The 16,782-nt window shown below is 41.2% G+C and overlaps 1 protein-coding gene across 1 annotated transcript; it reads left to right on the top strand.

Moving 5' to 3' along the window:
- The first annotated feature begins 3,426 nt into the window (after positions 1-3,426).
- Positions 3,427-7,919, top strand: LOC136781330 (uncharacterized). The gene is made up of 5 exons (XM_066740182.1): positions 3,427-4,280; positions 4,323-5,617; positions 5,687-6,918; positions 6,991-7,488; positions 7,773-7,919. The coding sequence occupies exons 1-5, from the start codon at positions 3,427-3,429 to the stop codon at positions 7,917-7,919; spliced, it is 4,026 nt and encodes a 1,341-aa protein (XP_066596279.1).
- Positions 7,920-16,782: the final 8,863 nt, after the last annotated feature.

Here is a 16,782-nt window from a genome sequence, read left to right as displayed (position 1 = left end):
CGCTACTCCGTCCTCTACGACATGTATGTAAAGTTTTTCACCTCCTATTACGCTGGTGAGAAACTCGGGAGACCCATGCTCGACTATACGGACTTTTTGACGTACGGGCCGCTCTTCGTCATCGACTGCTCGCATCAGAACGAGTCCATAAAAACCGGCACGGTCGACGTTAAACTCGAGATCGAGTGTATGGAAATCATTCCGGATAATACTACAGCCTATTGTCTAATTATACACGATAAAATTGTACAATATAATCCTCTTACGAATATTGTTAGAAATGTAAGTTAAAAAAAAAAAAAAAAAAAAATTATTGTTAGAAATATAAGTTTATAAAAAAAAAAAAAATAAAATACTTTCTTAAAGTTCTTAATGTTTTATTCCTAAATTCTACATTATGGGAGATTAAACGTAGGGAATAAATAAATATTAATAATTATAAGCATCAATTAATTTTTTATTTTTAATACAAAATATCTATCAAACTTTACACTTAAATTCCACGTTGTGGTATTTTCCTCCTTTATATAACATTATTAAATTATTTGCTGCTGCAGCCTTTTGCAGCTGCTGCGGCCTTTTGCAGCTGCTGCAACTGCTCCATATCTTCCGCCAATTTTGCCATTCTCCCTGGCAAGAATACCCAATCGGCTGTTGGCAGCTTTACAATAATTTTTATGCCATATTTTGTCTTAATTATTTCAACTTCAGATATTTCGTATTCGTCATTTTCCGTTAAGCTATCTAATTTAACGAATTTTTTTGGAATGACACTTCCCAATTCATTGATCTTATTGAAGTTCATTTTTATCTCTATGAAAAAATTAGTCTCATTAGAGTAAAAAAAAATCAATTAAATAATGCATTTACTAATCGAATGAAAAAGAAAATCCTTACCTTTTTTTATTTATGTAAGAATCAAGTTTATTTTTAATGCGTTCAAACACACACACACACAAACTTATTTTTTCTGAATAGTTCAAGCACGCGTGGTACGACTATGCAGCTCTCGTTTAACAGACTGACTTTTTATATGAACGATATTATCATATATTAAGCGTATGCAATGTTTGGAAGGGGTAATTTTTGTTTTTTTTTTTTTCTTTCTTACTTGCGATGAATTTCCATTGTGATTGACCTATAGGTTTATCACAGTATAACACAATAGGAAAAAATATCTATGGATATCACTATACGGGGATTATTCAGAGGGTATAGTGTATCCTTCTTAATTAAGAAAGAAATAATGGAAGGGGTAATTTTTTTTTTTCTTACTTGCGATAAATTTCCATTGTGATTGACCTGTAGGTTTATCACAGTATAACACAATAGGGAAAAATATCTATGGATATCTCTATATACGGGGAGGGTATAGTGTATCCTTTAAGAAAGAAAGAATGGACTTCTAATGTAATTTCATATTGAAAACAAACGATAAAGACTCTCTCTCTCTCTCTCGACGGGATTTCTTCAGAGGCTGCATTCAGTCCTCGAACGTTCATCAGTGCGGATAGTAAAGTAGAAAATTAAAGAAATGGAAAGTGAACGTTGTTTAGTGACAATAAATCTAGTAGAGGAGGAGGAGGATAAAAATCAAGCAGAATCGATGTCTGATTACATCAAAAGAATTAACGATTCTCATAATCGTTATTTTGAAGAATATGAAGCAATGCTTCATCATAATATGCACATGAACTGTAAGTATTTATTTTAATTTCTTTTAAAGAAAAAAAACCCTACCCATCCATACAGATTGTTTATTTCAATAAATAGAATCATAAAAGAATTTTACGACACATATATTTGAAAACTGTTAACAATCCCACTATTTGACCAATTTTTTTTTTTTTTTTTTTTTTATTATTATTCAAAACGAAGAATTACGAAAAAAAATTTTTTTCTTTTATTTTTTACCAGCCATTGCTTTAGAGGAGAGGGAGGAAGAAGAGGAGATGGTGGAAGAAGAGGAGATGGTGGAAGAAGAGGAGATGGTGGAAGAAGAGGAAGAAGAAGAAGAAGAAGAAGAAGAAGAGTTTGTGATTTTTGTAAGTATATTTGCTTTGTTAAAATAGTTATTACAATATCAAAAAAAAAAAAAAAAATAACAAAATGTTTTTCAAATATGTCCCAGGTGAAAAATATGGCCACACAAACGGAGTCCATTGCTACAAGAACTGAGGCTACGCAAATGGAGCCTCAGATAGATCTCACACCACATTACTGGTGTACAAATTGTACAAAATATGGTCACCTACGCATCAATTGTTCACTACCAGAGTGGTGTAGCATTTGTCATAAATATATACATCATGCAATTGAATGTAAAAAAAATTTCTAAAAAAAAGCATTGTAAATAAAACCTTTTTAATACTTCAATAAATTATAATTAAAAAAAAAAAAAATATGGGGGAGCGATCACTGGATCGCTCTCTACGAGTATTCTCTCTCTCTCTCTCTCTCTCTCTTTCTCCAAAGCGTCTACACTATTCGCCTTAAAAGAAGTCGGTCGCGCGGGCACCCAGGAGCGTAAAGACTCGGTTGGGCACCCCCCAACTCTCATCCCAGGAGCGTCAAGATTCGCTTGGGCACCGCTCTTTAAGGAATTTAAGGTAAAAGGGGGAGGCCACATTTGTACCCCCCCACCAAAGGAGTCAGAGGGGGGATACACGCGACAACTATCGGTAGTTAGCGATACCGACAATCATCGATGGAATCTCTCTCTCTCTCTCTCTCTCTCTTTCTCTCTTTCTCTGCGTCCACTGCTTAACGTAAGAGTGGGCCCACGTGTGTACCCTACGAGTTTAACGTCGGGGGAGGAGGATGCGCATGCGCACAACCGCTCGAGGAGAGGGGGCAATTCCCCTACTTCCCTTGCCCCCGCGGGACCCCGACCCCCTCGTCACCCGGTCATAGAATCCCCTTAGCTACTCTACTAGAGATAATTTATGAACGGCAATAAAGAATCTGTTGAGCCATAAATTGTGTATTTTTCATTCCTATTCCTATTCCCTCGATGTATGTAACTCAAACAATTATCAGTATTGGTAACCAAATTCGTGATATTAAACATGGTCCTTCGAGCCGGATACATCGAGGGTTGGGATTGGTGATGACGGTATTGGCTGGCTGGTGTTGACAGGGAGGTTATTCGGATATGATCGTTGATAGTCGTGAATAGACGCCGCAGTTCGTAAGACCGAATTGTTTTTATGCGTTGAGGAAGCAAGCGGTGATGGTGAGCTAGTCAGTCGTAGTTATTCGTTACGAAAACAAGGTGTCTTTCGGTAATACAAAGTTAAGTCTCGAGCGTTTTCTATACTATATATTGGTGTAATTATATTTGGTGATTGAAATTGTTAGCAGAATAATACTTAGAATCACGAGTGTGTTAGTTAAACCAAGTGTGTTTATTAATCAGTAAGTGCGATGGCGCCTGCATCAAAAACATTAATTTCTCAATTAAAAACATTGGAAACGGACATGAAATTTCTAGTAGAAGATCTTAGGGGACGCGCTGTAGGAGAACGAACCTCTTTAGTGATCAAGGCTAGATCTGATTCACTAATTGTGATTTGGGACAAAATTAGACTGATTTATTCGGAATTAGTGGCCAAGGGTGACGAAATCGCCACTGAGTTTATTGATGGCAACGGGTTTTTGGAATTGCGCCGTTGTTTTAATAACGTTGAGGAAGAATTGACTGTTTTGCGCGAAACTCAACCTTCAACGTCTTCAAGTGATGCTTCCTTGTCAACACCTGCATCCGTGTCTGAGGCAACTGTAATGCCTAACCATGCAAGATTGCCGCAAGTGGATTTGCCAACCTTTTCTGGAAGGTTTGAGAAATGGGACAGTTTCTATGATTTATTTGATAGTTTAATTCACCAACGGTCAGATCTTTCGGATGCGGTAAAACTGCAATATTTAAAGACATGCTTGACTGGAGAAGCAGCAGCCTTTGTAAGAGGAACCTCTCTCAAGGAGACTAATTATGTTCCTACATGGATAGCGATAAAAGCGCGGTATGCCAATCCGCGAGTATTAGCTTTCATACAAATTAGAGAGTTAATTGATATGCCGCCGTTAAAACGAGAATCGGCATTAGAATTACGCACTTTCATAGATAAGATTCAGCGCATTGTACGTGCTTTAAAGAGTATTGGGCTACCAGTGGAACACTGGGATCAAATATTAATTGGTATATTGAGCCGAGCCCTAGATCCAGAATCTCGCAGGTTGTGGGCTGAAAAAACTAGCGTAAAGGAACAAACGGTGCTAGAGTAGGCAGCTCGTGTTGGGCGTGAAGTGGAAGCATTGTAAAGATTTTCAACGTTTTCTGAATTTATAAAATTCTTGAAAGTTCGTGCGTCATCCCTGGTAGCAGTAAACGAAGAAGAAGGCAACGCTGAGGGCCCATCTACTGTTGGCAAAGCTGAGCGTCGACTAAAAACAAGATCGGAACGTAAGGCTGCTTACCATGTGGGTACCTCGCGGAAAGGACAAAAGGCGAATACACCGTGTAGACTTTGCTCTAGTATGCATGGTCTAGTTGATTGCGATAAATTTGTAAAAGAACCGATAAAATCCCATTTGGAAATTGTACGTAGATTGCGATTATGTTTTAAATGTTTTCTGTCTCATTTCGCACGGGATTGTAAGGCTATGATAATCTGTAAAGTATGTCGCGGTAAACATCATTATTTATTACATCGACCAGCAAAAAGCGATAGTAATAATGAACAAGTAGCAAATACGGGTAAACAAAATGAAGGTAGTGAAACGGTGCAAGTTTTAAATGTAGTGACCGATAGGCAAAGTTATGAGGTGATCTTAGCTACAGCTCAAGTCGCGTTGAAAGATGTGAGGAGAAATATCGTGAAGGCACGAGCCTTATTAGATCAGGGTTCTGAAGGATCATTTGTGTCCGAGGCATTGGTACAATTACTAGAATTACCCAAGCAAAGAGCAAGTGTGTCTCTGGTAGGAGTGGGTTCTTCGTCCATTGGGACAGTGAAATCACAGACTGATTTGAATTTATATTCAACCTTGCATTCTTCATTTCAAGTAAATGTAAAAGCTTTGGTTCTTCACCGAGTAACTCCTTATATACCTAAAAAATGTATCGTAAATCTAGATTTGGAAGAGTTCAAAGGGTTGGAACTCGCAGACCCTTGTTTTTGGAAACCAGATTCAATTGATCTAATTCTGGGAGTGGACATTTATGGGCAATTAATAAAATCAGGGGTTCGTCGATTAACTACCGATAACTTAGTTGCGCAAAATTCGCATTTAGGGTGGATCGTTTCAGGTACTGTCCAAGAAAAGACGCCACGGCGGGCGGTTAAACATAATGATAGATCCAATGCAGTGGTATCTATATTCTGCACTACTGACTTGAATTTGCTTGAAGCATTAAAAAGATTTTGGGTGATTGAGGAAATTCCAAACGCTCTACCGGTGTCACCCGATGATGAGTATTGCGAGAAACATTTTATGGAAACTCACACTCGTGATAGTTCTGGTAGATATATTGTAAAATTATCGATTCAATCGAGTCTACCGGTTGTTGCATTATCATCTCGCAGTCTAGCTTTAACATCATTGAGGCAGCTTCATGGTAGGTTTCAACGGGATAAAAGATTAGCGTCTGCGTATATTGAATTTATGAACACATACGAATAACTAGGACATATGGTGAGGGTCCCTCCTGTGAACAATGATTGTCCGCGAACATGGTACTTACCACACCATGCCGTGACTCAGGAGTCGAATTGTCAATGGAAATTACGAGTTGTATTCGATGCGTCGCGACGCGTCTATGTGGACCATTGTTTAAATCGCTATTTGTACGCTGGACCTACTTTGCAAAGCGAGTTGCCTTTAACTTTGTTGCAATGGCGACAACATAGATTTGTATTTACCGCTGATCTTGTAAAAATGTTCCGCCAAATTCGAGTTGATTCGCAAGATCAAGAATTACAACGAATTGTATGGGCGAAAGGACCGAATGAGCCGTTGATTGACTATAAGTTTACTACTGTCACATACGGTACGGCATGTGCGCCCTTTTTAGCCATTTGCACCTTAATGCAGTTGGCTCATGAGCATAAATCAAGATATCCACTAGGCTTTGAATGTTTATTACAAAATACCTATGTGGATGATATTTTCGCGGGAGACTATAAATTAGACAGAGCTTTATTGAAACGAGATGAACTATGTGGGTTATTAAAAACGGCAGGAATTGAGTTAAGTAAATGGGCTGTGAACCATATTCGACTTAAACCGGGTGTAGAATCCTCTATTCCAGTGATGGAAGGTAAATTAATAGGTGATCGTGAAGACGTTAAAACGTTAGGGGTACGTTGGCGTCCAACAGAAGATCATTTTTATTTTACCGTCAGGTCATCTGATCGCGAGCCAGATTTTACAATGAGAGGAGTTATGTCAGCAATCGCCCGGTTGTTTGACCCTTTAGGGTGGTTAGCCCCAGTTATTGTTAAGGCTAAAATTATTCTTCAAGACCTTTGGATTTTAAAATGCGATTTAGATACGCCTTTACCTCCAGAACTAATCTCGCGTTGGGAAGAGTATACAAGTCCGTTATCAGGATTGAAAAGGTTAAATATTTATCGTTGGCTTGGGACTTCATCGACAATAAGAGGAGAAATTCATGGATTCTCAGATGCCTCTGTAAGAGCTTATGCCGCCGCGATTTTCCTTAGGGTACAACGAGAGGATGGTTCCTTTTTAGTGTCGTTATTAATCGCTAAAAGCAAAGTGAGTCCAGTTAAAACAATTAGCGTTCCTAAATTAGAATTGAATGGTGCAGCTCTCTTGGTGAAACTCATTCGCTACCTATTGACGGTGCCAGCTTTTAAAGAATTGCCTATTTTCGCTTGGACGGATAGTCAAATTGTTTTGTCTTGACTCCATAAACATCCATGCAATTGGAAGACATTTATCGCGAATCGTGTGTCTTATATTCAGACCGAATTGCCTTCTGCGACATGGCGACACGTAAAGTCAAAGGAGAATTCAGCAGATCTGGCTACACGAGGTTTGACTTCGCTGGAATTAGCTGAATCAGTTTTATGGTGGCATGGCCCCCATTGGCTCTCTGCTTTGGAAGTTGAATGGCCAGAACAGGCATCACTAGTGCAGGTGTCTCATACTCGATTAGAATCAAAAGACCCAGAATTGATTACGTGTTTTTCTAGTTTTACCCGACTATTACGCGTCACGGCGTACTGTTTACGACCATTATCGCGTATTTGGGCTAAGAAGGCAGGTATAATGGTGCCGAATGGTAGTTTAACCGTCGCTGAATTAGCTGCAGCACGGGTGGCGTTGATTCGCATTGTTCAATTGCGATATTTTAGTGATGAAATTACTAAATTGAGTGCTAATAATTTGCATTCCGATACTGAAATTACACGTTTGGCAGTATTATCAAAAAATCACCCATTGAGCAAACTACGGCCTTATGTGTTGTGACGGGATATTTCCCCGTCACAGAATTTTTGTTGCTCGTGGTAAGGCTAGGTGGGCGCGGTCGGTAATTGGGTTACCGTCGCGCGGCCCACTGGCCTAATTTCGTTGGTGAGTCGCCCGCGGCAGCGCCTGCCGGGATCTAGGATCGATTACGCAATAATCCGCGAAGAGCGCTGATCGATCCCAGCGCGTGCCAATTGTCGCCGCGAGGACTAACTCTCTTCCTTGGATAGCTTTGTCGAGGAAGGACCTCCTTCACTTCGCGACTTTTCGTGTAGGTACCAGCTACCTGTCGCCGGTTTATGGGTTTATTCCCTTCCCCCCAGTTAGTGTTTTCCCTCGGGCTTTTTCGCGAGTGCATGTGCCTGCATCGGACGAAGGCGAGGGACCCTGGAAGGCTGGTGGAGGACGGAGAGACTGCCTGAATTCGTAGATAGTAAAGCAGGTAACGTGGAAACCCCACATCTGGGAAGTACACGCTTTTCTCTTCGTTGCCGTGGGGTTCTCGGGGCAGCAGCGGGTATAGGTGGCAGAGAGAAACCGTCCTTCTGTCAGGAGAGAGCCGGCGATCGGTTTCGTCGTAAATTAGTCTTTTTGATTGTCGTTCGGATGCCGGTTCTTAGGCGGGCGGCCATGTTGAAGGCGGCAGCCACCTAAGGAATCGACTCCTATTATTTCGTTATCGTTGTGATATTTTTCGGTCAATATTTTTCGGGTTTTCAGGTTATCCAGGACCAGTGCCCTCTTTCGAGTTTTTCTTGTGTTTTGTCCTATTATTTCAAGTCATAGGTTGACCTAACAAAAAGCCAAAAGCCTAGTGGATTCCGTTGGTTTTTGTTAGAAGTTCTTAAATGCATTTTTACTTAGGTATTCGTGATTCAGGTTCCTAAAAGTGTCGGATTAGAACCTGGTAAATAAACTTATTAGAATTTTGTACGGATTCGGTAAAGCCAATTCTAGCACGACCTGAGACGGTCTCGGCCGGTCAAGCCGCGGAATGAAATGGGATGCCTGGCGCCCAAGTAAGAGGTTTTCACCTATGTATTTATTAATTTGAATAAATTATTGTTAAAGATTAAATCGGCATTCATTTCTTGTTTAAATTCCGTGTGCCTTGTGCATCTCACGTTCGAATTCATGTTCCCCTCGCGAGTAAAAAGCGGAAAAGTTGTCACAAATAGCGCCCAACGTGGGGCCTAAATTGCCTTAGGGGACGAATCCACCTCCGTGGAAATAGTTTTTTTTTCTCTTTACGAATTTATTATTATTAACTTGTTTTTGATATTTCAGATATTAATTGAGTTTAAAAATTTTTTCCCTGGTTGTTAATTTGATTTTTGCCGGATTTCTTGGAATTTTTTTTTTGGTATTATTATTGAGTCGGTTACAGCAACCTATTTCGTTGGATAAAAATATCCAATTTTAAATCTATTATTGATTAATTGGGAAAGGTTGGCTGAGATTGGGTTGTTGAGAAATAAGAATTTCTTGTTCTCACACAACACCAATCTAAACTACTATTATTGTGTTCTTCCGTAGTTTCCATTAGAAATTTGAATCGACGGTTAACTTCACCGGGCATATTTATAGCTTATCACCGGACCATGGAAATTTGTTTTGAGTTTTGCCTTAGATTTTAGGTTTCAGCAACCTCGTGTAGTAAAGAATTTTACATTGTTAATTATCAATAGCAGGTTTTCTTATACCTATATTTTCAATAATTTTTTTTGAGTAATTGGTTGAATTACATTTAAACGGACGGTCCTGGTAGATTTTTTTTTCCTCGGCGTTCCCTATGTTTTTCAAGTTTTGGCGGCCTTCTTCATAGAATTATAATATGAGTGGTAAATAATCCATGAGCGTCGCTGAAAATTGTGTTGTAAGGAAGTAAATAATTTTTATCCCTGTACAGCCACAGTTGAGCCTGAGAGCGGAGATTAGCCGGCATTGCTCTGTTAGGACGTCACGATTGTTTACATTTTTTTTTGTTTTCGCTCAACAGCTTACATCATAAATAGCGCTCTGAGAGGCAGCTACTTGAGACGGATTCCGTTTATTATAGGCCTTGCGAATAGAAATAATATTTCGAATATCTCACGTTCAAGCTGCTACCGAGAGCTCTACTGGTGATGAGAAGAGAGGATACCTGCCTTCCCAGTAGTTTTAATGTTTATTCTTGATTAGAATTTATGGGATTTTCGCTTGCGATTGTGCTATTGATCCTCTTCTCTGTACTAGTAGATTAATTTATGATTTCGCTATTTGATTGATATATATCTATTTTCTTTTTGTGTATTTAATTACATTATGATTATATTTCATTGTTTATTGCCATGTTATTTGTGTCCCTGCTTTTTCTGCGCTTGCTTTTCCAATTTCAGGTCGACGAATGAGTGAGTACCTCGTAGTTTAATTCTACGCGCACAAAAATTAAAATTTTAGGTTCTCCTTCTAACCTATAGCGAATTCAATGAAAAGTTATCTTGGCTTATCCGCATCACCCTATTTTTTTTGTCTTGCACTTCTTGCTTTATGCTTGACCTTATTTGCTTTTGGCTTGCGTGGTGAATAGATAGGGCTGCGTTAGCAAGATTGGCGACTTTTCATCTATTATTGATTTTGCGGTAATTAGCGAGCAGGAAAGCAGGTCCCGAGGACTTTAGGCGCGTAGCCATTTAAGATCTTCAGGGAATGAATTTTTGACTTTTCACTTTTTTTTTGGTTATCATTAGGATTGAAAAAGTTTTTCGGTAGCCCGGAATTACTTATTGTAAAATTAATTCAAGGTAACTCGTGACCTGTCTGCCATATAAGAAGTGTTTTTTTAAGAAACTACATAATTTCAATTCCTATTGGGTAACCGTTGATTACCTAAACTATTGTAATACGTAAAGTTCCTTATCCTTGCGAATTTAAGTTAAGATCATACCACTTATTTATTAGCGCGTTATTACAACTTGTTCCCTTTATATTTGCCGAATTAAGAAATACGTAATCTAGCGAATCAGAGATTCTCCCGGTACAATAACGAACTGTATCGACCATGAAGGAGAACTTCAACCAACCATCTAATTAACCAATCTTGCGAGGTGACTTTCCAACTTACTATTTCGAAGGGCATTACCCCTAAGTTTCTCCGATTGTATATCTCGTTTCCTCATTTATTCCCTCCCCCTATTGACCCACTGCCATCGTCAAAAAGGTCAACTTCAACGAACTAAAATGGCGTTTTCAACCAGAAACGAACTAGATAGAACCAACCAGGCTCGAGACCAGCGAGCACAGCAGCGGGAGGAGCATCGTCAAACGGATCAGAACATCAAGGACTGGCTCAAAACCCTTCAATTCGGCGAATTAATCAGAATCCTGCAGCAAGAACACCTCAATACTAACGGAGGAATTAATAAGCTGAAGGACCGACTTTATCGGTTCATGAGGAGGAGAGAGCTTGGCATGGATGCTGCTAAATGGAATCCCCTGCACGACGAAGTATTGCCAACGGTGGCGGCTCCTGTCCAATCGGAAGCATCTCCCAACGAAAACATCAATTTGCCTGGACCTAGTCATCAAACTGTAGTGACTCCAATTGGCGTAACACCATTACTTGAAATCACGGGAATACAATCTGTTACGTCACCTACTACCGCGGCTTTAGCCATCACAACCACTGCTGTGACCGTCACTGATACCAGGCTGGTGTCCACTCTAGTAAGACCCATTTCGTCTATTGCTCGACAAATCTCGCCCATAATTTCTACCATGGGCACACCACCCCTGAGAGTAGAGGACCGCAGCGGCCTTAGGCCAGGACTGAATCTGACCTTGTGGCCAGACTCACACCAACCAACAACAGCCCAACCTGATCCACACTAGAGAGATCCAGCCTCCGAGTTTTCCAGTGATTACAGAAGTGCCCGGGACAGGGGCGATACCTAGAGGAGAACAGCCCCCTATTTTTGCTACCTCAACTACTCGGAGCGGAGTAACTCCAGCTTGGTGGTTGCCTGGAGAACGAGAGGGTAGCGCTACTGATATCAAAGAAGCAGCTCATTCGGCTTTGGATCACTTCAAGAAACTGACCATTGAAGCACGGTATCGTCGTAGAAAACAAAATGAGGAGGTCTTCCAACGACTTGAAAACCAACGAAGAACAGGCCCACCTCCACTTGTACTGCCGAAATTTCAGGCTCACATTAGGCATCGAGACATACCAATTTTTGTACAAGATGAGCCAAATAGGACGCAGCGGGACTTGCCTAGACTTACTTCAAGGAGAAACCCCTAATCCTCAGGAGAGAGCATCCTATCCCAGACAGGTCCAAGTCGACAATCGCCAAGACACCGACCTCGACCTAAACAAGCCCACCATCGTAGGCGGCGTTATAAAAGGGACGTTGACGAGAATGAATCTGATCAAGATCGATATGACTCCGACCTTAGACCTATACATCGACGGAAGTGGTCGTACAGGTCATATAGCTCTTCTACTGATGATTCATCTGAACCTGACGACTGTTCCACCGATAGAAACACGTCAACCCCGTCGTCACAGGATACAGGACTCCTCAACTGAACGTCATCACACCAGAAGAGGAACTAAGGCAATAGACACCTTACAAAAGTGGCGAATCTTTTTCGACAATGAAAGAAAAGAAAGTGCAGTATCTTTTCTAGAACGGCTAGAAGACTGCATAGAAGGGTCTGATTTGCATAAACGGGAAATACTAACAGCATTACCAGTAGTTCTTACTGGCTCCGCTAAGAAATGGTATAGATTGCATGGACAAAATTGCCAATCATAGTCGGAATTTGAGAGGGAGTTTAAACGAAGATTCTCCACGAAGGAATATAGAACTCGAGTAAAAGAACAGGCACGCAGTCGCCTTCAGGGAGATCAGGAAGCTATCACCGAGTATATCGAGAATATGGAGACTATCTTTTCCTATCTGGACCCTCCTTTATCCACCAGGAGAAGACTAGATATCATTTACTATAACCTCTTACCGGCTTATACCCGTCATTTCCTTAGGAGCGACTTCTCCTCTGTGCGAGGCCTCATTCAGCAGGGACAGGAACTGGAATACAAATGGAACAAGCTTAAGGAGCGACGGACTCCTGGCAATGTAGCGACGCCATTACCGGTACCTTCGGCGGCATATAGCAAACCAACTAAAGCTAATCAAGCTTGTGCCGCAATTGAGGAGCCTGGCTCCTCTGATCAATCAGACTCTAGTTCGAAGAAAAAGAAGAAGAAGAAGGTATCAACACCCAAAAACGAGACTGAAACTAAACCGGAGGCAGCTACCGTTGCCAGCATTGAAGTAAACTCACCTAATAGTCCCAAAAAGAAAGGCAAAAGAAAAGGGAGCTCTAAACCATCTTCTCCCACCCCACCGACCACCTTGCCTCCAGGACCTCCTCAGTACCTTGTATTTCCTACTTGGCCACCAGGATCGCCCTGACCCTTTGGGTCAACTTGGCCGCCTGGAGAATTTTGGCCCCCACCACCGGTTATACCCACGAACCCTCCTACAGAAAATAGACTACAGCCAGCACCTAGGGAACAGCGCAATAGAACAAATAGTTCTTATCACAATTGTAGGCAATTAGGTCATTGGATGTCGGAATGCCCTCAACCTAGACTACCAAGGCTATCAAGGACGAATTCAGCATCAAATAGGCAAGAAACTAGCAAATAAACGTTACCTAGTACATCAGCGGGAAACGCCAATCCTGGTGGACCTTCAGGGTCAAGCCCACGATAGCACCCAAAGGAAAGACCCTGAATCCAGGTGACAGCCACCTTCCGTTACGCACACTGAGCGTAAACTGTCCAGGTGATAGCCACCTACCCACACGCACAATTAATGTAGACAGAACACACCCGGACATGACTACCGATTTTAGAGAAATTGATTGTTTTTATGAGAAATCTATTATGGAAGAGAGTGAGGAGGTCATCACACATCGGGAAGAAGAGGATCCAGAAGGTAACGTGAATCTGCTGGACCGACGTTCACAACCAGGTAAGGACTCGGACCATTTGCTAGAGGAATACCCAGAGAAGGAGGTTACCAGCGACCTTAACAAACCGATGATGGCAGTTGAGCCCTTTGAAACCGATTTGGAAACTTTTGTTATTAGGTCTAGGACCATTTTACCGGATTTGGCGGGCATGCGGCCCGAACCTCTTGATTTTCGCGGATTTTTGTACATCCGATTATATGATAAGTTTTTATTGATATTGATAGATACTGGAGCAGAGCTCAGTTATCTAAGTTTAAAGGCTGCGAATGAAATTAGCCTTTCTGAAAGCTTAGCGGCGTCGATTGGCGTGCAGGTGGCAGACGGACGATCTTGCGCAATAGATCGGGATACCGTTCTGCAGTTCACCGTTAATGGAAAGTCTGCCAATCTTTAGGTTAGTATAGTACCGACTTTAGCGTTTGATTGCATTTTGGAAGTAGATTTTTTAAAATTGTTCGACTTGGTAGTCGACGTTAATAGGGATATGTGGGGAACTAGAGACGTTCTTCATTATTCACTACTACTGCCTGGAGTGAATCATTTACCAGCTGATGGATTAGCCGTGGTAGCTGAAGTGGTACAGGACCCAGAAGTAATCAGGCGACCTAGCGTAAGAGACGAACGGCCGTTTTTATGGCTTCAGATTGGCAATGTGCGAGCCAATATTTTGTTAGACACAGGTGCGGTGAGAACCTTCATAGGTGAGCGTCTGGTTGATTTAATCCGCCCGTCCATAGACGTTACTAGAAGTAGTCTGATGCGACTGGGGGATGGAAGTGTAACTAAAACCGTGGGCGAAGCTTACATCGAATTTGAAATTGATAAGGTGAAGCGAGTGTTAGCGGTTAAAGCAACGCCTGTATTAGACTATCACTGTATTCTTGGTGTCGATTTTATTAAAGCTTTTGGAATTACAATTCATTTGCGTCGACGATCATGGAAAACATCCGCGGGAACATGGCGAGAGTTCGCAACCTGTAAAAGACTCTAATAGTTGGAGGGAGGAACCTTTAGATTGTGCGGCATTAGTGGAACTTTCGACGGATCAGACAACTGCGCTCGAGGGACTGAAGAAACGTTATGGGAAACCTTTTTCGGATGAACCAGGGATTACAAGATTGGTGAAGCACCATATTGATGTACAAGGCCACGCACATATAAGGCAACGAGTCCGACGAATTTCTCCAAAGATGTACGAAGTCGCCCATCAAGAAGTGGATAAAATACTTGCCAGTAGAGTGATTGAATGTTCATCGAGTTCCTGAGCGAGCTGCCCTGTGATAGTTCCCAAACCTAACGGGAAATTTCGTTTCTGCATTGATTACCGGGAGGTTAATGCTGTCACCAAGAAGGATGCGTATCCTCTACCCCACATGGAGGCGATACTGGATAAACTCAGGTCAGCCAAGTACATTTCTACACTGGATCTAAGTCTAGCATATTTTCAGATAGAGCTAGAGAATGCCAGTAAGGAAATAACGGCTTTCATCGTTCCCGGGAAGGGCCTTTTCCAATTTCGACGGATGCCTTTTGGACTAACCAATGCGCCGGCCACGTTCCAGCGGCTCATTGATCGCTTATTAGGACCAGAGTTGGAGCCTGTAGTATTTGCCTACCTCGACGACATAATTTTGGTGACCCCAAGTTTCTCCGAGCATCTGGAATGGCTCGAGAAAGTGGTAAAAATTATTGAAGGCGCAGGCCTGGAAAGCAACTGGGAAAAAAGCCAACTCTGCCGTTCTGAAGTGCGTTTCCTGGGATATCTAGTAAACAAGGAGGGATTGGCACCTGATCCAGAAAAGGTCAAACCTATCGTGGAGTATCCACCTCCTTCTAATCTGAAACAACTTCCCCGATTTTTAGGTATGATAGGATGGTACGCCAAGTTTTTGCCAAGTTTATCAGAGGATAAGATCCCTTTAGTCCAATTATTAAGGAAAAATGTTAAATGGAGTTGGGGGCAGGAGCAAGATGAAGCTTTTGTTAAAATGAAGCAATCGTTTTGTTCTGCACCGATTCTAACCAGACCGGATTTCTCTTTACCTTTTCTCCTACAGACTGACGCGAGCGATTACACTATAGGAGCCGTTTTAGTTCAAAACATGGACGGTGAGGAACATCCTATAGTTTTTAAGTAGACATACTATGCCGATTCTAGCCCCCCCCCCCCCACTCCTGTCCACTCGGATGAGCCTGGTTGTGAGGTAGTGGGGGGAGCCAAGATGTGCTAAGCGGTGGTGGTGGGGGAAATCGGAGGTTCCACGTGAGCTCGCAGCAAGTATAGGCGAGAGGGTTGCGGGGGTGCGCGAGGATCAGCAAGTGGTGGCGAGAGGGTTGCGGGGGTGCGGGAGGATACTTGCAGCATTTTGACGTCACACTCCCACTACTCTGACGTCAGGTCTCAGTTAGTAAAAGCAGTTTCCTAAATGGTAAAACAGATTCTCCCTGCGTTTTTTTTTTGCTCGCGTAACCTTGAATCTTTGCAGCATATTACTGACCCCGCTGAGCCCCCTTTACACTAAATGTAGCTGAGTGTGTTGCTTTTTTCCATAGCTAAGCAATTTTTAAACTAATATATAATAGCATGTGCAAATATTTGATTTATTCATTGAACAACCTATGCTTGGGTTAACTACTGCTAGGCACTAGGAGCAGAGACAAATCACGATGTCTTCAATTATATATCAATAAGCACACTCATATTCTGCTCTTCCAAAGTTCTCTATCTTCTATTTAATTTTATAAATCAACAAAACAAAAATAAACCTTATTATATGTTTTTATTGTAATAACAGTTAATTATAAAATGGTATTATTGAAATATACATTGATTAAAATGTTGATAACATAAATGTACAATGTTACATTTTTTTAAGTTATATATTTTCAGAAGATAATAGTTCAACAATTACATCTCGTTTTTCTTGACTCAATCTTCTCCTTTCAGTGCTTGAAGCCACGGTAATAAAGCTGCTGGTTCACACATATAACATGGTTTTTTTTTTAAAAGACTACTCTATTTTAAAATGATATTTATAATTCGAAACTTCGTAACTATGAGATAGTAATTCCTGCTATAAGACCTTTTTAAATAGTTCTTGACAGATGTCAGTGTTAACTGAAAAGTACATACAATCATCATATGCATTCAATATTACTACGTAAAGGTTAGAATGCTATAAATACAGTGGTGGCAGAAATAATAAGAACGGTACGTTAAAGCGTCATTAGAAAAAAATTTGTGATAATTTGCAGGAAGAT

The sequence above is a fragment of the Prorops nasuta genome, unplaced genomic scaffold (genome assembly GCF_024137725.1).
Source record: "Prorops nasuta isolate Cenicafe-Biocafe unplaced genomic scaffold, Cenicafe_Pnas_1.2 PNAS00022, whole genome shotgun sequence".
In the NCBI taxonomy this organism is placed as follows: Eukaryota; Metazoa; Arthropoda; class Insecta; order Hymenoptera; family Bethylidae; genus Prorops; species Prorops nasuta.
This window is presented reverse-complemented; position numbering and strand designations above follow the sequence as displayed.